Source organism: Camelus dromedarius, chromosome 9 (assembly GCF_036321535.1).
Source record: "Camelus dromedarius isolate mCamDro1 chromosome 9, mCamDro1.pat, whole genome shotgun sequence".
Taxonomy (NCBI): Eukaryota; Metazoa; Chordata; class Mammalia; order Artiodactyla; family Camelidae; genus Camelus; species Camelus dromedarius.
This window is the reverse complement of record NC_087444.1, coordinates 26,115,676-26,136,172: the sequence shown is the minus strand read 5'-3', so window position 1 is coordinate 26,136,172 and position 20,497 is coordinate 26,115,676. Positions and strand designations below refer to the sequence as shown.

Here is a 20,497-nt window from a genome sequence, read left to right as displayed (position 1 = left end):
TGGTTCCAATGTGCAGCGGGAGGAAGAGCTGGAAGGCTGACCAGGGCCCAGGAAACCTCAAGGCCAGATTTCAGAGCATACATGGTTTTGCTCCCGTAGGACACAGGGAGCTACAGAAGGTTCTTCAGCTGGGCTTTAAAGGGAGGCCAGACAGTCTCATTTCATAACAAGACCAGAAGAAAGGGTCTAGGATGTTTTTTGAAACCAGATCCGTGGAAACGCTTCAAAATCTGTTCTAGAATTCACAGGCACATTTTTACAGATTGGAAAATGAAATGCTGAACCTGCCGGCACCTGCTCGCTGCTGGGTCCCCACGAGCAACATGCTTCATTATTTAGCTCTCTCCCCGTGGACGTAGCCTGTAACAAAAATGCATTTTAAACAGTTCCACAGGCAGTGTCTCTGCTAAACGGTGTGCTTTGGAAATTGGTTATCTTTTTATTATTCTCGGTAAGACTCACGTGAGTTATGTCTTGTTTCTTCACAGATTATTGAAGACAATCCCTTAGGGTCTCTTTGCAGAGGAATACTGGATCTCAACACCTATAATGTTGGTATGTACACACGTGGTCTCAGCCCTGATTCCCACCTGAACCTCCGACTGCATGGCCTCAGAACGGCCCCAGGCAGGGAGGCAGCTGTCCCTGGGTCCTCTAGCCTTGACTTAGATGCTAAAACCGAGTGTGGGCCAGGCTGGTCACTGATCTGCATGCAATCTTATGTCTTGATTGCTTTGCCATAGATTTGTGTGCGGTGCTATCACAGAGTCTGGCGCACACACAGTAACCATGTCAGGGGTCTGCTGGGGTTTTCCCTTGCTTTTCTAGGAGGTGCTGAGCTGTTGGCCGGGCTGTGATGGAGGGCAGACTTGGTGTGTCCAATTCTAAGCCCAGCTCTGCCTCTCAGTTGCTGCCAGACCATAGGCCCTGTCATTTCCCCTCTCAGAGCTGCAGCTTCCTGGTGGCTCAGCTGGGCGCCAGGAAACCTGGCCTCCCCTCGGGACCTGGGGAAAGGAGGGCATGCACAGCCTCAACAGTAGTGGCGGTGGCGGTGGCGGGGGTGGGTATTGATTTGCATGGGGCTTCTTGGGCCTTTTAAATGGGCGTATAGAAGCTTCCAGATGAAAGGCTTAAAGGCATTGAAGGGAGACTTTCTGGACAAGTAGCCTGAGCTGCTTTTGTCAGACACGAGCAGCCCACGTGTCCGAAGGAGGTTTCCACCCGCCCTGCAGTCCATCAGTCCGTTTGCCTTGGCAGGTGGGAGAGGGATCCTTGGTTGCAGTTAACAGATGAGAACACCCAGCCCCATGGTGACCTGCCTGAGGTCCCTCTGAGAGTTAACAGGCGGGGTCTGGTGTACTCGGGGCCAGTGCCCTCACTTCTGTTGCTCTTGGTATCATCCTGCACCGAATCTGCAAAGCACACACGTGGCTCAGGGTTCTGAAGAGGGAGCTTGGTGTCAGGTCTGATTTGAGCCTCAGCTGTGCCGCTGCTACCTTTGTGACCTTCCGTGGGTTCTTCTGCTTCCACAAGTCTCCATTTCCTGTCCTGTAAAATGGGCATAACAGGACTTGCATCCCCTAAAAGCTGTGATTAGGATTAACTAAAATACAATGTGTATAATCTGCTTAGAGTGGTGCCTGGCATATAAGAGCCCAGAGAGCTCAGCTAACCCTATTATTTGCCAGATTATTTCTCCTCTCATAGCCTTTATTTTCTTACCTAGAAAATACTTTCTCTGCACAGAGAATCTGTTCCAGGCCTAGCTTCTCGGGGCTGCTGCTGACCCTTGGCTTAGGCTGATCACTCCAATCTCTGCCTCATCTTCACTGGCTGACTCGCCTGTGTTCCTGCCTCAGATTATCCTCTCCTCTCTCTGATAAGGACACTGGTTCTTAGATTTAGGGTCCACTCTAAATGCACAGATGATCTCATCCTGCAATCCTGAAGTATATGTGCCCAGAGCCGGCTTCCAAATAAGGTCACACTCACAGGTAGTGGGGTTAAGCTGTGGACCACTGCCTGATCAGAGGTAAATGTCCCAGACCACGCTGCCCTTGGTTATAGCAGTGGCGGTTGGGTTCATTAAGAGAAGTGGCCTGGGGCAGTGGAAGTCTGGTCTTCACAGCCTTCTAACAGGCTAACCAGGACTTTTGTTATCCTTTCCCAAAGTAAAAGCCTCACAGGGGAGAAACCAGAAGTCTTTTGTGTTCACCTTGGACCCCAAGAAGCAGGGTGATCCTCCAGTGGAGTTTGCCACGGACAGCGTGGAGGAGCTGTTTGAGTGGTTTCAGAGCATCCGGGAGATCACCTGGAAGATAGACACCAAGGTAAGCCTTTTGCTCACCTGGGCTCAGGTGGGCCTGGACTTCTTAGCATTCTGGCGCTCTGAGGAGGCTGGGGTGGGTCTGGGCCGCAGGAGAAGCAGGCCCAGCGGCCACATAGAGTTCAGGGGGGAGATGAGGTGGGTTTGGACAACAGGTGCACCATGGAGAGGAAGAGATTAGTGATCTGCCTGGGGAGCTGGGTCTAGTTTGAACCTCGGAAGGCTCAGTGTGTGGGCAGTGACACTCGTGGTAGGGGTCTGTCTGGCTCCGTGTATCTTAATGGGAAAATGTTGCCTTCCTCACTTTGAATGTTTTCTTGTTTCTAAATATGGTTCAAAGTAGCCTGGATTCTTCCAGGCAGGATTCACTGAGCTCACCTCCATGGCCTGGGAAGGGCCCTGGGGAGACTGTAACTGACCGGACCAGCTCCTGTATTCTTGTAGGGGAACTTCCACTCTCGATGGGAATGAGCTTTGAGGGTTTGTCCTAAATGGAGCATTAATGTTTGGCTGAAGGTCTTTTGAGAAGGGCAAACTTCTAGGGAAGAATAGGAGGTTTAGAATTAGGCCTGTTGGCGTTTGCATCCTGGCAGGGCTGGACCCTGGGCAGGTAACCACCTTTCTCTGGGCCTCAGTTTTCTTGTCAGTCAAATGGACCAAATGCCTATGTAACTCACAAGATGAAGTGAGATGAACTGAGCCAATGTGTGGAACGTACCAGACTCAGGGCAAGGGCTCAGGTCACCATGGTATTTAATCATCACATGGTTGTCATGTGGGAACAAGGAAGGCGGACTCACCCTGCCCTGGGAAACCAGCATGAGATAAGCTTTCCGCTCACCACCGGGAGCTCCTCACCAAAGCTCTAAGAACCTGTTCCAGGCTCGTAATTTTACATTACCTCCGGCTTCCTTCAGTCGATGCTGAAAGGCCAGTCGTGAAGAAACACCTAGTTAGTGAGTTTCCAAAGCCTGACCAAGGATGTTGGCTGTGATGTCAAATTCTGAGATGGCCTCGTGGGCGAGGTCTACAGGTCTGGGGAGTAACTGTTAGACAGTTTTGAAGGAGCAGCTAGTATTGCATCCTGAACTGACGTTTTCTGCTGAGGTTGAAGAAAAGAAATGAATGCCCCATAGCCTGTGCTTTGTGAGGCCAGAGGGCCACACTGTGACCCGGGGGTGGTGGCATGTCCCACCCCACCGTCATTTCAAGAAGCTCTGTTGTCATTAGAGGTGAGCTGCCTTGTTGCTAGGGTTTCCTCTTCCCAAAAAGCCCATTGTGAAAACTGTACACCAAGAGACAAAGCCAAGTTGACATAAGGATTGGGAGCAAACAGCTGAGGTTGGAGCACAGACAAGGCTTCAGTTTCCCTGACAGCATCTGGCTGTAGACGGTCCGGCTGACATCTTCTCTGCCTCTTGCTCTGTGCCCGTCCTGCCCACCCGAGCCCTTCGAGCCTTACTGCTATGGCTTGCTTTGGACCCAGGGACATGTAGGGAGTGTGAGAAGGGCTAGTGACAGTTGGTGCGCATACATGAACTAGGGCAGATTTCAGAGGCTTATAGTCACATTGAAAACTGCCCTTGTGCTGTGTTCGCCTCCGAATGCACATAAAACGCTTGTTTGCCGGTCACTGCCAGGGTGCACTCGGGCCCCAGGGTTTTTGTCAGCGCTTAGGGGTGAACGCATTCTTACAGGAGGTAACGGGTGCCCTCACTTGCTTGTTTAAAGAGTGGACATTCTTGTCCTTGGCCTGGGGAGGTGTTTCTGGGGCAATCCTTGTAGCCACTCCTTGTTTGCCACAGGCCGGGCTCCTTGTTTAATTCTCATGATGGCTCTAGGAGGTGATTACTCACATTGGCCTCATTGTACAGTTGAGAAAACTGAGGCTCAGAGAGCCTAGATGACTTGCCCTGTGGGACCAGCTTTCAAACCCGCACCCGAGTCCAGTTCCCACTGTTGTAACCACTGTGGAGCCCCTGTCACCACATCAGCACTTGTCACCTGAGGACTTGCTTCCTGCAGGGTCCTGCTCCCAAGGGACCATAGTGTCTCAGTGGGGACACAGGCCTGGCACTTGTGCTGAGGAGCACCGACAGGGCGGTCGGGTAAGGGATGGTGCAGAGCTGAGACCGGATAAGGCAGCGAACACTCTGGAAGGTTTGGGGAAAACAGCATCTCTTTCCTAGTCCTGGATGGAGTTACGCAGAAAGGCACCCTGGAGAAGGAATGAGTTGGGTGGAGCCAGAAGGAAAGGGGACCTGGTGGACCCACAGAGGAGGGAGGGTGCGGGCTGCAGGCGGAGGAGCCAGGAGGTCGTTGTTGTGGCTCAGTGGGATCTGGGATGTGAACTCCCAGGGATGTGAACTTGGGCATTTCAGAGAAGTCTTCCCCAGTCCCTGGCGGCTGACCAGGGACAAAGCAAGGTGGTAACATGGGGGATGCTGATTGGTTAAGCATCTCGTCTTGGCACTGCCCTGCTGTGGAGCTGCAATTTCTTTGTAAAATGGAGGTAACTTCAGTAGATTCTACCTCACAGGGATGTGTGGGCTTGGACAATATCCATCAAGCACTTAGCGTGCGATGCCCCCAAGTGGTGGATGTTACCATCTACGTATGGTACTCTCTCATGGGTCCCCCCTCTCGGCCAACAGCCAACGGGAGGATGCGTCAGAATTTGGCTTGAAAGGGTTGCCTGGTTTGGAGTGGAGTGAGCAGCTCATCCTTACTTGAAGGTAGATTTGACTGTGGGTCCTCCGAGGGGGGGATGGCTCCCAAGTCCATGGTGTGTGGCCTGGGCCTTGGAGAGCCCTTCGCAGTGAACTATGCACACTGAAGGGGAGAGCGAGTGATGACAAGGATGCGATGGTCTAGAGAGGTCGTGGGCCTGGAGAACTAGAATATGATGAACTGTCACAGCGTGGTGGTGTTAGGGGCAGGGACAGGGCAGGAGGCTGAGAGCAGAGGGTGAAGGAGAGAGGGACGGTGACAAAGAGGAGCCCTCGTTCCCTCGTATTCTCAAGCGCTGGGGCCAGAGGCTGAGCTAGAATCCTGGGTGGTGAGAGCTTAGCCGAGCATCTTGGCAGTAAAAGGAAGGAAAGGGAGTGGAGGGGCACTGCGTTGAAGCTCCAAGTGTGCAGGAGTGCCAAGAGGAGAAAGGGGACCCAGAGGAGGAATCGCCCACCAGGTGAGCTGGGAGGGTGGGATTCTTTGGTGGCGGCTTGAGGGCTGAGACTGAAGCTGGCTGGCCCCCCAGGAGAACAACATGAAGTACTGGGAAAAGAACCAGTCCATCGCCATCGAGCTCTCGGACCTGGTCGTCTACTGCAAACCCACCAGCAAGACCAAGGACAACCTGGGTACGCACCCCCACCCCCAGGCCTCTGCCTCCCAGCCTCAGGGAAGACTCTTGGTTCTGTCTGAGTGTGGTGGTGTCAGAGGGCAGAGTGAGAGTGGTCCCTGGAGTCAGTCTGTCCTCGGCGAGGATGCTGGTGGAACGGGCCCTTTTCGTTTCTTCTGAAGGAAAACCCTCTTACAGGGTGGATTCATTTTCCTGCTGTTGTAGCAGGTCCCTACAGACGTGGGGGCTGAAACAACACGTATTTGTTCTCTCACAGTCCCGGGGCCAGAAGCTCAGAATCAGTATCTCTGAGCTGAAATCTAGGTGTCAGCAGGGCCCTACTCCCTCCAGAGGAGGAGAAGACTCTTGAAGCTGCTGGCGTTTCTTGGCTGGTGGCCCCGTCACTCTGATCTCTGCCTTTGTGGTCACATTGTACTCACATCCCCCACTTACTTCCCCAGTATAAGGACTTTTTGGTTTCATTTAGGGCCCAGAGCATCTCCCCATTTCAAGCCCTTCCATTGACTCACTTGCAACATCCCTTTGCCGTATAAGGAAAGAATGTAGTCACAGGTTCCAGAGCTCAGGACCTGGGTGTCTTTGGGGGCCACGACACAGCCTCCCCTAGAAGGAGTCAAGAACAGATCTTCTACCAAATTCTCCAGAGTAGCACGTTCTTTGATCTAATAATGGTCCCGTTCATATTTTCTTCCCACTTTAGAGCAACTCCTATCTCTGACCCCAGGAATCTGTAAGTCCAGGGACGAGGACAAGAGAAACAGTACTAAACCCCAGAGTTAGTGGGCACTGGGAAGCTGATCCCTGGGTACCTCAGTGTGCAGGGAAAGATGTCAAAGCTCAGAATTGGGTTGAGGCAGGTGTGTTTAGGGCTGTCTCAGCACAGCTGGATGGGAAGGAGTGAAGCTTCTTTCTCCCTCCACCAGAATGTTGGATTTCCCCATCTTGTGTCTACAACACCTCTGGGGAGGACGCCACATCCCCTGTCTGCATCTTCCACTCCTCAGATCTCCTCCCTGCTGACCCCTGAGGCCATCCTGCACCCTACCCCTTCTGTAACTGTACCACTTATGTGGTTTTTTTGAACAGGGCTGTCGGTGGTTTTAATCAAGAAGATAATTACGATAATCCGAGACTAAAAGGCTGTGGGAACGCTGGGCTCCCTTTTAATACCTGGGACCCCGGAGGGCAAGAGCCCGTAGCAGACCCAATCACGGCAATACCATCATAACCACTCTTATGTCTTGCCCAAGAGTGGGTTTCATTTTATGACTCATGCATCCAGCCCATGCACCAGGCATTAAGAAAATGTGGGAGACCCAAAATAAATGACTATTCCTTCTGTGTGTTCAGAAAACCCCGACTTCCGAGAAATCCGCTCTTTCGTGGAGACGAAGGCTGACTGTGTTGTCCGACAGAAACCTAATGATCTCTTGAAATACAATCAAAAGGGCCTGACCCGCGTCTACCCCAAGGGACAGAGGGTGGACTCCTCCAATTACGACCCCTTCCGCCTCTGGCTGTGCGGCGCCCAGATGGTGGCACTCAATTTCCAGACCGCAGGTAAAGGGGGGGGGGGTGATTGTGGCCAATAAATTGGGTGGGGAGAGAAGGGAGGGAGGAAAGGAGGAAGGACCCACTGCGGCCAGACATCCCAGACTGGTTTTTTTGTTTGTTTGTTTAGGTGGAGTGAGACTTTCTTTGCAGCTTTCTATATCCTAGCTGAAAGCAGAGAAAGAAACCTCTTTATTTCTTTTTGAATCTTAAAATTTCCTTTTTCGGTTTCCATCTTTCTTAAAGGATTTTTTTGTTGTTGTTCTGTTTATTTCTAACATGAACTTTTGTTTGTTTCTAATTTTGTTCCAAGTTATCACCACAACCGTGATTATTCTAAATCCTAATGTTGCTCTGGGCTCTGTAGTTCCAAACCTGTTCTTTTGGCTCACTTTGAAGAATTAGGCTTTCTGGTGTTCGTCTATTTTATGGGCATGTCTTTTCTTTCATTGGAGGAATGTTATTCTGCGCCTTACTGTTTTTTCTTACTTTAATTTTCTATGAGATTCAACTAGTCATTTTCTGTTGATCATTCTTAAGCTAAATTAATTTTCCTGAACTTTTAGGGGGTCATTGAATTTAAATAACTTTTTTTAGCTTCCTGCCTCTAGCAGTCCCTCTTAGGTTATTGTCATGAAGTCTTCCAAAATATGGTCTCCTAGTCTGAGAATTCCTGGTCTGTGCTGTTTTCACTGCATGGTCTTGCTGGCTCTCACGTGAGCTCTCTTGCACAGGCTTTCTCTCCCCTCTTCTCCCTTCCTCCTTCTGCTCCCTATTACCCATCTCTTGCTCAAGTCAGATTCTCTGGACTAGTTTCTTCTCATTGTGGCATTTTTGTCCTAAAAGGGAACTTCAATTTCATCCCTTTCAGATCTTACCTTGCCTTGTTTCCCAGCTCCCTGACCTCATAATTAGAACATGCAAAACCTTTCCTAGTTTGAGCTGTTCTCTTGAGTGCCTGTTGCCTCTTTTTGGTTTCCCTTTTCTCAAGCTCATCTGATATCTCATCTCCTCAAATATTTGTTGATGTTGAGCAGGGCATGTAGATTTGGTGGTTTGGCCCACTCATATTTGTCAAGATATCACCTAGTGTGTAGGTATGTGTGTATGTGTGTGTGTGTGTGTGTGTATATATATATATATATATATATTTTTTTTTTTTTTTGGTAGATCTTATTTGTGGATTTTGGTTTTGTTATTCTAGTCACTTTGTTTTCATGGAGTGATTACAAGAGATTTTAGAAGTTATCTTCCATTACAATTTTCCCAGAATTTCTTTCTCCTCACTCTTGAATGATAGTTTAGGTCACAGAAACCTGCATTGTTAGTTCTTTCCTCAGTACCTTGTGGCTCTTACTCTATTGTCTCCTGTGTCTGTTCTTGCTGATCAAAAATCTGCTTATAGTCTAAATGTTGTATCTTTGCCAGATGTAAAGACAAAATATTAAAGGCCATTGGGGAGCCTTTAAATATAGACGGGAAAGTACAGGGTGTGTCTGCAAGGTAGACTGGTTTTGGTGGAGCAGATTGCAGGAAGGTACACTGGAACAAATCTGGAGCGTTCTGAAAAGCAGGTCATGAGTTAATGCTGGAACAGTTTCACTTCTCATGGATGTATTACTATTATTATATGCCCCATTTAAGTAGGATCAGAGTTCTGCCGAAGTAGTAAACATGCAGACAAAAACATGATTTGACTTTAGCAAGAACGACTAGTGTCTGCAGGGCCTGATGTTTATCATTCCTCTACATTACTCAGTGCAATGAATTAGTCTCAGAGTGGGAGCCACAATTCCAAATGAATAGATTTCCTTGAGCCACATCTTAGTTACACTGGAAAGTGATCTGTGTGAAGGACATCATTGAAATGACGCGTTTTTTCCTAAAGACCTGAATTAACTTTATGACTAGTGATAACCCTTATAGTCAAGGGGGAAGAGGTGAAGTAGTGCTTTACAGTCAGTCATACCTCAGCGTCCACGAGCTGACTTACAACCTCACAACCGAACGTGTGGTTGTTCCACTCTATGTGGCATTACTGCAAGGCAAAATGTGGCCTGAATTATGCACTCACCAAACTTTCTTCCACCTTTGATCATTGTGATTAAGCAAAACGGATGAATGAGTTGCAACCCTTTTCCTAAGAGTGAATCAGAGCCTATCAAGAAGTCCAGAGAAGTGTTGGGGAAATCAGCCTCCTAAGTACATTCAGACCTTTACGGAAATTTCATAAGCATTGGTAGACTAATGTATGAAAGAATGGTTCTTGAGACACGGGACACCACACAGTGAGGGACAGTGATCCTGGACAGATGAGAAACAACAAAGCAAGCTCTGGGATTACCCCACCTGTCTGCTTTGAGAGTGTTTCCAGACTACAGCACAGGCTGAGGAACCAGGAACCCAGCTACTCACTGAGTTGGGGAGATAAAGGGGAGTGTGGGGAACTCAAGGTAGCTAGAGAGAGGGAATAGCTCAGTGGTAGAGTGCCAGCCCAGCATTCAGGAGGCCCTGGGTTCAATCCCGGAGAGGAAAGGAAGGTGAAGAAAAAAATTCTTTTACTTGGGTGGAAAAAAAAACTCAATAAAAATAAAATTCACTTACTGTTTCTTAATTATAAATTATGATGCATGGATAATACATAGTATAAAAGAAATGGAAGTGAAAATCACAACCTAGGGACAACCACTGTTAACATTTGGTATGTTTTTGTAAATATATTTTTTGTATATATATATATATTGTATTTTTTGTGTATATATATACTTATTGAAGTATAGACAGTTTACAATGTGTCAGTTTCTGGTGTTCAGCACAATGCTTCAGCCATACATGAACATGCATATACTTTTCATATTCTTTTTCACCATAAGTTACTACAAGATATAATACAGTTCCCTGTGCTGTACAGTATAAACTTATTGTCCATCTATTATATATATATTAGTATGTGTAAATCTCAAGCTTCCAATTTATCCCTTCCCACCCTCTTCCCCACCTCTGGTAACCGTAAGTTTTTTTCTATGGCTGTGAGTCTGTTTCTGTTTTGTAAATAATTTTCTTTTTTCTTTTTGGTTCCACATATGTGTGATATCATATGGTATTTTTGTTTCTTTCTGGCTTACTTCACTTAGAATGGCATTCTCCAGGTCCATCCATGTTGCTGTAGATGGCATCATTTTATTTTTTTCTTTATGGCTGAGTAATAGTCCATTATACAAATACACTACAACGTCTTTATCCAGTCATCTGTCAATGGACATTTAGGCTGTTTCCATGTCTTGGCTACTGTAAATAGTGCTGCTATGAACATTGGGGTGCGTGTGTCTTTCTGAATTAAGGTTCCCTCTGGATATATGCCCAGGAATGGGATTGCTGGATCATATGGTAAGTCTATTTTTAGTCTTTTGAGGAATCTCCATACTGTTTTCCATAACGGATGCACCAAAATACATTCCCACTCTTTTCTCCACAGCATTTATTATTTGTGGGCTTTTGAAAGATGGCCATTCTGACAGGGAGGGAGGGAGGGAGGAAGGAATTTGATTTCTCCTTCCAGCTGAGATGTAGTGATAGAGATCAGATGTAACTTCCCCAGCTGGAACAGCTAGTTTCCAGGCTACAACACAGGTTGAGGAACTAAGAACCCAGCTGACTCCCTGAGCTGGGGAGATAAAGGTGAGTGTGGGGAAACTAAGGTAGCTAGAGAGAGGGAACAGCTCAGTGGTAGGTTGCAGGCGAGGCAGGCGAGGCACTCTTCCTGTACTACAGTGGCCTCCTTGTGCTCTTCTATGTCATTTTAAGGAGGCCTTCCCTGCTCCTTAAATATGACCGCCTCCGTCACATTTTGGGCCCCCTTCCTGACCTTGCTCCCCCTGGGGATACTGCAGTTTCCTTCTGTCAAACCAGCTCTCCAGGCGCCACCAGAGATACCAAATCAAAGCAAAGACGTGACGTGCCACCCCCACTGCTGGAAACCCTTCTCTGGCTCAACTCGAGTTTTCCTGTCTCCAGCCACTCCTTCCTGAAGTCCTCACCCTTCCCTGAATACATCAGGTCTCTTCAGGGACCCCTGCCTTTAGCCAGGTTCCTCCCTGTGCCTGAGAATCCCTGCCTTCATTCTTATTGTTCATTCTTATTACCTAGTTTTTCTAATGGGGTCTCATTTATCAGATGGGCACTCATTTATCAGATCTCTTAATAGGTTAAATTTATGCCCCTATTTACCTCTCATTTGAATTAAAATGATTTCTCTTTCTACAGCCTATCAACTTTTATGGAAATTTTGTTCTATGTGGAAATTATTAGCTTTGAGTATGTTCTGGGTTTCTTGTCATATCTGGAGAGGTGTTGCCAGTCTTTTTTTTTTTTTTTTTTTTTAGTTCTTCCTTTTCTTCCAGTAACATGGGTTTTTAATGGATTTCTTTGAAGTGGTATTTTCAGGTCAGATACCTGTTTTAACAAATTATTTTTGGAAAAAGGTATCAATCACTCCCCAGCCAGCACCATGCGGTCCCGTTTCATGCCTGACTTCCAGCGGCAGTTTCCTTTCCTTCCCAGATAAGTACATGCAGTTGAATCATGCCCTGTTTTCCCTCAATGGGCGGACGGGCTACGTCCTGCAGCCCGAGAGCATGAGGACAGAGAAGTATGACCCCATGCCACCCGAGTCCCAGAGGAAGATCCTGATGACGCTGACGGTCAAGGTGAGGCCAGCTCCCCTTCCTCCCTCACTGGTGGGACAGCCCAGCCTAGGGATCCGTGTCCCCTTGTTCGAACCAACACAGTGTTCAGGATCTTAAGGACAGTGCATCGCAGGGCCATTTCAGGGGAAGAGGGAAGCGAGGGGCGTCTTCCCATTTCTGTCTTGGTCACCTCCCCTTTTGTCCGCAGGGGTGAGGAATGAAGCCATCTCTTGCTGGGTTCAACAGGGTCTCTGTGAGGTCAGCCTCTGGCCAGAAAAAGAGGGAAATAAACCCCATGGGAAATGGCCATTTGGTCTCTATGGAGGAGAGCGTTCATCCCTACAATGGCCAGTTTTAGGTGGTGAAAGCTTTTTAAAATCCATCCAACTTTCAAAGAATGTTGTCCCTTTGATTTTGTTTTTTCCTGTTTTGGAAACTAGGCAAGGTGGAGAAATGAGTTGCATTTCTCTTAAGATTAAGGAGGAAAAACTGAAGCATATGTAACCAAATGTCTTTAAAAAAAAAAAAAAAAGGCCAGCAACCAACAGAATTCCACATTCTTCCCCCTTCCTTCCTGGGAGGAGCTGGGAAATTGAGTGAATGAAACCCGTCTCTGTAGTGCCCACCCAGGCCTGAGGGGATGCGTTTCTGTGCTCAGGTGAGATCTTCCTGTAGAGTGTGATGGCCTGGGGGGGTCTGACCCTGGCTTATCTTCAATAGCTGTTGGAAACCTCCCCGACTACCCGCCCCCAATTCCTCATCCACGGAAGGGAAGCTGTGGGGGTGTCCACTGTGGTGGGGGAGGTGTCACTTCTCCAAGGAAGAAATGAGAACCCAAATGGAGCTCCGTGCTGGACCATCCCTGCCGACCTCATTAGCTCTGCCCCGGATGGAGCCAGGAGGATTCCAACACTTGTCTTTGGTGTCCTAGGTTCTCGGGGCTCGCCATCTCCCCAAACCTGGACGAAGTATTGCATGTCCCTTTGTGGAGGTGGAAATCTGCGGAGCCGAATATGACAACAACAAGTTCAAAACAACGGTTGTGAGTAAGTTGCCTTGTTTCACTAAAACTTCAGATGCGATGAATCACGTGTTGGGGGCGTTAGTCGTTGGGGACTCTGTCACACACTTGTGTGTCTCGGCAGGTCAGGGAGGGGAAACAAAGTGATTAGAGAGTTGCACTGGGACCCACCACTGTGTCTCTCTGCCTGTAACCCATTGGGAGGCCTGGGCAAGGCTCCCGCTCCCTGCACCGTGACACTGGAGTGGTCCCTCTGTGCAGCTGCCCCCACCTGCTTATCTGTGAGTCCAAGGCTATGCAGTAGAGACACAGCGAGGACATGGCTGACCTGACTGAAAGCCTGCAGTCTAACCCAGGTGATCTTATCCCACAATGGGCAGGGAGGCCCAGAGAAATGCTTGTTCTGCCACTTGAAGCCAGGAAGAAACCATGAATTGTGGGCCTTTTAAGGCCTGGGGTCCCTGGCCCTGGTAAAAGGCAGCCCAATGAACACCTCACCTGCTGACCAGTGAAACTGGCCTTGGTGGAGGGAGAAAGTTTACCTTGCTCTCTGAGGCTGGTTCCCCCAACAGCTTCAGAATCTGTTACCTCTGTGGAGAGCCTCGCCCTCCTCCCTCATCAGAGGAGGGGTGTGGTTCCCATTACTTCTCTCTTCTCTTTCAAACCAACCGGTTCCTGCTCTGCAGTCCACCGCCCCTCCTTTCAACCTCCTCGCCAGCAGAGATGGGAGACCCATGAAGGGGAGGGGGTCTCCTCCCCTCTGCTTCCTGAGAGCCAGGCCCGTAACACGACTGGACAAAAATTATTTCTTAGATCTTGATATAGATGTGTATTTACACGGTTGCTAAGGAGATTCAAAGCCGACGGAAGTAGAGACGGTTTAACCAAGTGCAGGCAGGACAAGTGGGGCCTCTAAATGAACTTGGATCTCCTTCCAGATGACAACGGCCTAAGCCCTGTTTGGGCTGCAACCCAGGAGAAGGTGACGTTTGAAATCTATGACCCGAACCTCGCATTTCTGCGCTTTGTGGTTTACGAGGAAGACATGTTCAGTGATCCCAACTTCCTGGCCCACGCCACTTACCCCATTAAAGGAATCAAATCAGGTAAGACGTTGTAATGATCACATCCAGTATGGGCTAGCATTGTTTCTGGTCTGTGCTGCTGGCTTTAGAAAGAATGAAAAAGCATCTTTCTTGGCTTTTTTTTCTTGGACAGCTCATCTCCCGGGAGTTTCTGTGAGCTGGCGCAGGGGCCTGGGAAGGTGGCGGGATGAGATGCTAGGCTGGTCACAGTCGGGCGTCTGCATCCAAAATTGCATTCATAGTTGATGGTCCACCTGGCCCTGTAGCTGGATTTTGTTTTGAAAGGTGAGAAGCTGTTTGTCTTTGTGCAGCAGGGCTAGGGGCTGGCAAGGTGCTCTAGGGGGAAGGGGTGACCCGGAGCTGCAGTCTTCAGGGTGACTAGGGGACAGTGGACCGGACCAGTCACTCAGGCTGTCAGAACCTCACCCTCCTCCCCTGTGAAAGTGGGATGGCTGGTTGACTTCTGCCTTGATTCAAAACTGCTTCAAGCTCCGAGAAGGGTCCTGTATTCCTGAGACACTTTATCAGAGATCCTTCTGGATTCGTCATAAGTCACTATTCCCCTGCTTTCCAAGGACCATTTTTAGTGATTTATATAGTCTTTTCTCTTGATATTGTTTGGAAAAGGTTTCCCAGTATTTTTTGAAAATTTTTTCTAAAGGTAGAACTTGAGGGAATATCTGATATGTTCCACCTTTCTTTGTATCATAAAGTCTGATCATTTCTACCACTGGGTATTTGTCCAACAGATGTGTGTGTGGGGGGGCCCTCCGGTTCCAAAATACAAGTTCCTGGGCCCACCCCAGGGTGTTCTCATTCAGCCAGTCTGGGGTGGGGCCCAGGAATCTGCATGTTTAGCCAGCTCCCCAGGTGGCACAGGAAAACTGAGCAAGACCTAGGCTGCCTGTCTTATCTGTGAATAAACAAATTCCTAAGCAAAATGAGTAGATTAAACAAGAACTTGAGAAATGTTTCAACGGTCTGATTATTTTCAGCACTTTGGAAATACCAGTCTTCCTGGTTATTAATAATAATAATAGTAATTAATAGTAATTGCAAAGACTCTAAGTCCCAGAGGCCTGACGTCTGCCAACCCTCTCGGTTAACTCGCCCCAACTGGGAGCTGTGTGACACTCAGCAATTTAGCCACAGTACCTCATTGTGCAACTTGCCTCTTTGAGGTCAGCCAGATGACTGAGGCTTAGGACAGACTTCCTTCTGTGTTAACTGTGCCGCCCTCCCCGGGGCTCATCCTGCACAGACTAGCCACTTGGCGGTTTTGCCCTCTGAACCGTGTCTTCAGGGGTGAGGAATGTGCGCCTGGGAGCCCCTACCACTGCTCACAGGGAGGTCAGTGGGTGAACCTCCCTGACCAGCTACTAAACTGCAGATTCATCTAGAAAATGCTGACTTAGCTTAGAGAGTCAAAGAACAAAGGCCATCACAAGGATGATTAAAAAAAAAAAAATAGAACACTCCCCCCAGCTGTGAGATTCTCCCAGTAAGGCTTCTCCTTCCCTTTCACCTGCTGGCACAGCACATTCACACTCAGGGAAGGCGTGAGAGAGAATGAACAATACCTTTGTGCATAAGGATGGGGGCCTCTGAACTCGAACTTAAACTCCGCCCATTGTTATCACAGGAGGCAGTTAAGCTTTTAAGCCATCTGGGGTTCAGGAAAGAAGGCAAACAGCTTTTATTGTGTTAGGTGCCTTAAACTCTGCCTCTTTTAATCCTCACGGCAATCTTGTGAAAAAGGTTTTATCATCTCCGCTTTTTAAATAGGAGCACTCTGAGGCCTAGAGATGTTAATGAACTTGCTCAAGGTCACACACCTGTCGGACCAGAGCTGGGATGCAAACTCTGGAAGGTCTAACTTCAAAGCCCATGTTCTTCCTACTCTGCAGGCCTCCCTCGAGGCCTCCCTCGAGGCCTCCCCTACTCCTAATAAGCCACAATACTGATCCTACCCCCAAAAGATGTCTCTAGGTCCCTTTGGTCTGTGACACAACCGAAACCAGCAAGAATAAACCCAGAATCAAACTACTTTTAGTGAAATTGGCAAACACCTTTCAGCCCTGTTTGTAATATACATGAAAGGGCTGCTCCTACAAATGAGACTCAGGCAGTGAAAGGAGGTACATGGAACTGGAGACACACAGCCAAGGGGACAGAGCTCACTTCTCCAATTTTGGGGGCACACACCGGGTGTCGGGCAGTACCGTTTCGCTCACAACCATGTCACAGGAGCACACGGGCTGCCTAGCAGCCTCCTCGAACACCGCCGTGCACTCAGCGTTTCAGTACATTCTGATAGTCAATCGACGCTTAGACTGCTTTCCTCCCCACTGTCCCCAGACCAGCTCATTAGAGACCAGTCTCAGGCCCCATCCCAGATCTCTGGAGTCAGAATCTGCATTTTAATAGGATGCACAGGTGATTCATATCACACAGTTCCTGACACCTATAAGGGGTAAGTAAGTCAGAAAACTTCTCTACAGCAGAATTCAAGGAGAGCAGTGTCCCCAAAGTCCTCCAGGGAAAAGACTGTGACCTGGGAGGTTTACACCCACTCATACTGCCACTCAAGTGTAAAATCACAGGATGGATGTGTTCAAACTTGCACAGTCCCATGAGCTCATATGGAAGAATACAGAAGACAAACTTAGCCAGCCAAAATATCGATGTAAAAGTTCAGTTAGAAGGTGGTGAACACAGGACATTTTTAAAAATTCACGCATTTCACAGTGTGTGTAAATTTTATATCAGAAAAGGGACACTGAGCAAATATTGAGCTCCAGTTAATGAGATGCATGCTGACATAAGGGGGAAGTATACAGATGTCTCCATCTTACTTTGAAATGTGAAGTAAATGTCACACACACATATGATAGATTAGTGGGTCGCTAAATGTGATAAGTATAGTAAGAAGTTAGGGGTTTCAGATCTAGGCTGTGGGTGTACAAGTGTTCCTTGTCATTTTCTTTTAGCTTTGCTGTATAAATACCAGAAAAATATAACTAAGCCTCCCTTTGTGGGAGAATTACAGTTACAAAATGGAACGCAAATATTACACACCATGTTGATGTAGAAATGATAATACCATTTTCCCAGATTAGGGGAGGTAAAGGGAGAGAAGCTGTCGGGTTATGTAAGCACACCAATTTCCTCATGAGAACCAGTGGAAAGTGAGAGATTTAAAAGATATGAATTCAAAGGCAATAAATTAAGAGAAATAAGAATAACCATTGAACAAGCCAAAACCCAAGTGGTGGAAGGCACAGAGGAAATAGTCAAATGCCCTAATTTGGGCATTGTATCTACTGATTCTCCAGGACAAGCAATGCAAATGAAAAGCTTTCTAAGTACAAATCTCCAGTTATAAAATAAGCCTCAGGGATGTAACATAACAGGGTAAGGACTATGGTCAACAATACTGTAATAACTTTGTATGGGGACAGATGGTAACTTACTGCAGTGATCATTTCATAATGTACCCAAATGCCAAATCACTAGGTAGTACACCTGAAGCTAACATGATATTGTACATCAACTGTGTTTCAATTAGAGAAAAGCCTTCATGTGTAACTAGGGCCATAGAGTGAATGCTTACAGTATAGTGTGAAGTGGAAACTGTACGGTTCAGAATTGCTGGTCAGGGTACTGTGCTTTGTGATTCTTAAGGGAAACAGACATATGCACACACTATCTTGGAAAAATACTATCAACAGTGGTTCCTTCTGGAATAAGAGGTTATGAGTGGGTGGGAGCAAGACTTTCATTTCTACTGTGTATTTAGTTATACAACTTAGTCAAAACAAGCATACAAACCAACCTTTGAGATGTGTTGCCTTAAACGTTACTTAATGGGGAGGGAGGGAATTCAGGCCCACCTCAACCCTCTGCTAAATAAAAAGAAACATTTAAATGACCGTCAGGCACAGGTCCTAACTGTAAATAGGGAATGGCTTTTAGAGAAAGATGATCAATACTGCTGTGAACTGCCAAGGGACAGAAGACTTCCTGCCACTGGAAATCTTTAAAGACAAAACACACCCGCCCGTTCTAAGCTTTGTAAAGGGCTCAGTGGAGGAAATGGATGTGGGCATTCATTACTCCTTTGAGTCTTTTGGCCTTAGAAGTATTTAAGGATTGAAGCACAGCTGTAGTCACTCTAAATTCCATGTGCAGTGATCTGTAGGTTTTAATTTCTTCTGAGTCAATCATTTTCATTTCTAGATGGCAGATATTTTTACCTTCATTTCTCTGTATGGACCCATCAGTCAAGGCTGTGTTCTGCAGCCTCTCTCCCTGACCATCAGGGTGAGACCTCTGGCTCCCACGAAGTCAGCCCCCACCATGAGCCACTGACCTCTCTGCTTCTTGAACTGGGCATGTGATCCCTGGGTATTCCAAGAAAGCAAAGGTCTAACATTAATGCTTGCTTTTGTGTTGTTTTTCCAATCTGTAGGATTTAGGTCTGTTCCTCTGAAGAACGGGTACAGTGAAGACATTGAGCTGGCTTCCCTCCTGGTTTTCTGTGAGATGCGGCCAGTCCTGGTGAGTGGAGCAACACCAGTGAGGGTTCCCTGAGCTATGTCTGCTGGTGAGGTGGAAATGGCCAATGAGTACAGTTGGCTGATGGACTTGAACAGATTGAATTATCTAGCCAAATGTGCCAGATCCTAAAAGAAGGATTCCTTTCAGCTACAGATGTCCTCAGGGGTCTTAGGATTCCCTCTCAGCATCCTTTCTTCTTAGAGGATGCTGTATGATTTGGTTAGGAGGTTGTAGAGTTGGAAAGGGTGAAGCTCTTTGGAAGTTCCTCAGTTTCATTTCTCTAAGAGCCAGACACGGTGATGCATTTCTAGGTAAACGCATCCTTCCCGCATGCTTTTCCTCATCTGCTGTCTTCAGTAATCCCTGCAAAAGGTCTGCAAGCATCCAGCAAAGCCTTGTGATGGCCTGTTCTGGGGAAGGAAATTCATGGACCTCACCTTCCCCTAGCGAGTAGCACTCTTTTTGCGGTTCTCTCTGCTACTGGAGGAGCCTGCCTTCTTGGTCCCTTTGGTCTACCAAGGCCTTGAAGATACCAAGGCCTTTGAGTAACCACGGTGGAAAGGGCTTGGCTCCCGGAGCTATGGAAGAGGATGAGCTTGAGTTGCTCAGGACAGAGGTAAGAATGGAGCCCTACTCTGTGGGTAGTTCAGGTCTTGGGTTTGAGAGTTGATACATATTGTGATTCTGGAATTTCAGAATCTTCCCAATGGCCTCTTCCATAGAATAAAACTTACTAGGCGTATGCTTTTGCAAGGCCCCATATGTGGCCAGTATAGTCTCCCAAGATCTTTCTATCCCCCTACCACAAAACTTTGCATGGGCTGAGACGGTATGCGGTCACCCCAGTTCTCTTGGGGAAACCTAGAAAAACCATGGTTCTGGAGCCCGGTGGGCTGACACCAGCTTAGTCAGTGCCCCTGCATATGCACACTGCTTTCTTATCCTGGTTGTTCTGAGTGGAGGAACCACTGCCTGTACTATGGTTCTTTTGGCTGTAAAAACCAAATAGTGATGTGGAAGTTGCTTACTGCAGGCATACCTCGATGTATTATGCTTTGCAGAAACCATGCTGTTTAAAACAAATCGAATGTTTGTGGCAACCTTGTTACCAGCAAGTCTATTGGCACCATTTTTCCAACAGCATTTGCTCTCTTTGTGTCTCTGTGTTGTGTTTTGGTAATTCCATGTCAAACTTTTTCATTCTTTTATTTATTATGGCAATCTGTGATCTTAGACGTTACTACTGTGACTTGCTCAGATGATGATTAGTATTTTTTTTAGCAATAAAGTATTCTCATTTAAGGTATTTTTACTTAAAGTATGTACATTTTTTAAAGACATAATTAATAGACTACAGTGTAGTATAAACATGACTCTTATATGCACTGGGAAACCAAAAAATTCTTGTGACCCAATCCGCAGTACCTCCCAGGTGTGCCGGTATAGCTGAGAACCATCCCATGGGGAAGGGAGTTGGCAGGGGTGGGGATGCCTTTGAATAGCCAAAGCCATAATCTATGCAGTAAAAACTCAGAGGAGAAATGTTAGGCTTTCTGCATAGCTGTTTGCCTTACATTCAGTTTCTGCAACTTTGGTAGTTTCAACTTCAAAACATTTTAGAAACATCAAGATGGCAGAGGAAGCAAAAATAAAAGGCACAGTAGTTGGGGGGTTAGAGAACCTCAGTGACAGTTTGTTGGTATAAAATAAGCTCATGGTGATGAGACTGTCTTGAAAGGTAAGGAGATGGATAATGGAAGGTTTGCCCTTTAAAAACAAATATTAAATGTTAGGGCTTTAGACTCTGTCAAAATAAATGTAATGTTTATATGAAAATTACAGTTTTCACTTGAATCTTAAATTATGGATCAAAAAAAAATCACCTTTCACGATGCTCAGTGAGAGAAG

The 20,497-nt window shown here is 47.2% G+C and overlaps 1 protein-coding gene across 2 annotated transcripts in view; it reads left to right on the top strand.

The window, feature by feature from the left end:
• Positions 1-20,497, top strand: part of PLCG2 (phospholipase C gamma 2) — a 142,749-nt gene that overhangs the window by 103,692 nt on the left and 18,560 nt on the right. For both annotated transcript variants that reach the window (XM_031457998.2, XM_064488934.1), the window contains 8 exons: positions 489-555; positions 2,173-2,330; positions 5,583-5,685; positions 7,038-7,247; positions 11,799-11,944; positions 12,855-12,969; positions 13,883-14,050; positions 18,501-18,589. In XM_031457998.2, coding sequence (XP_031313858.1) covers positions 489-555; positions 2,173-2,330; positions 5,583-5,685; positions 7,038-7,247; positions 11,799-11,944; positions 12,855-12,969; positions 13,883-14,050; positions 18,501-18,589 — 1,056 coding nt within the window. The remainder of the gene's footprint in view (positions 1-488; positions 556-2,172; positions 2,331-5,582; positions 5,686-7,037; positions 7,248-11,798; positions 11,945-12,854; positions 12,970-13,882; positions 14,051-18,500; positions 18,590-20,497) is intronic.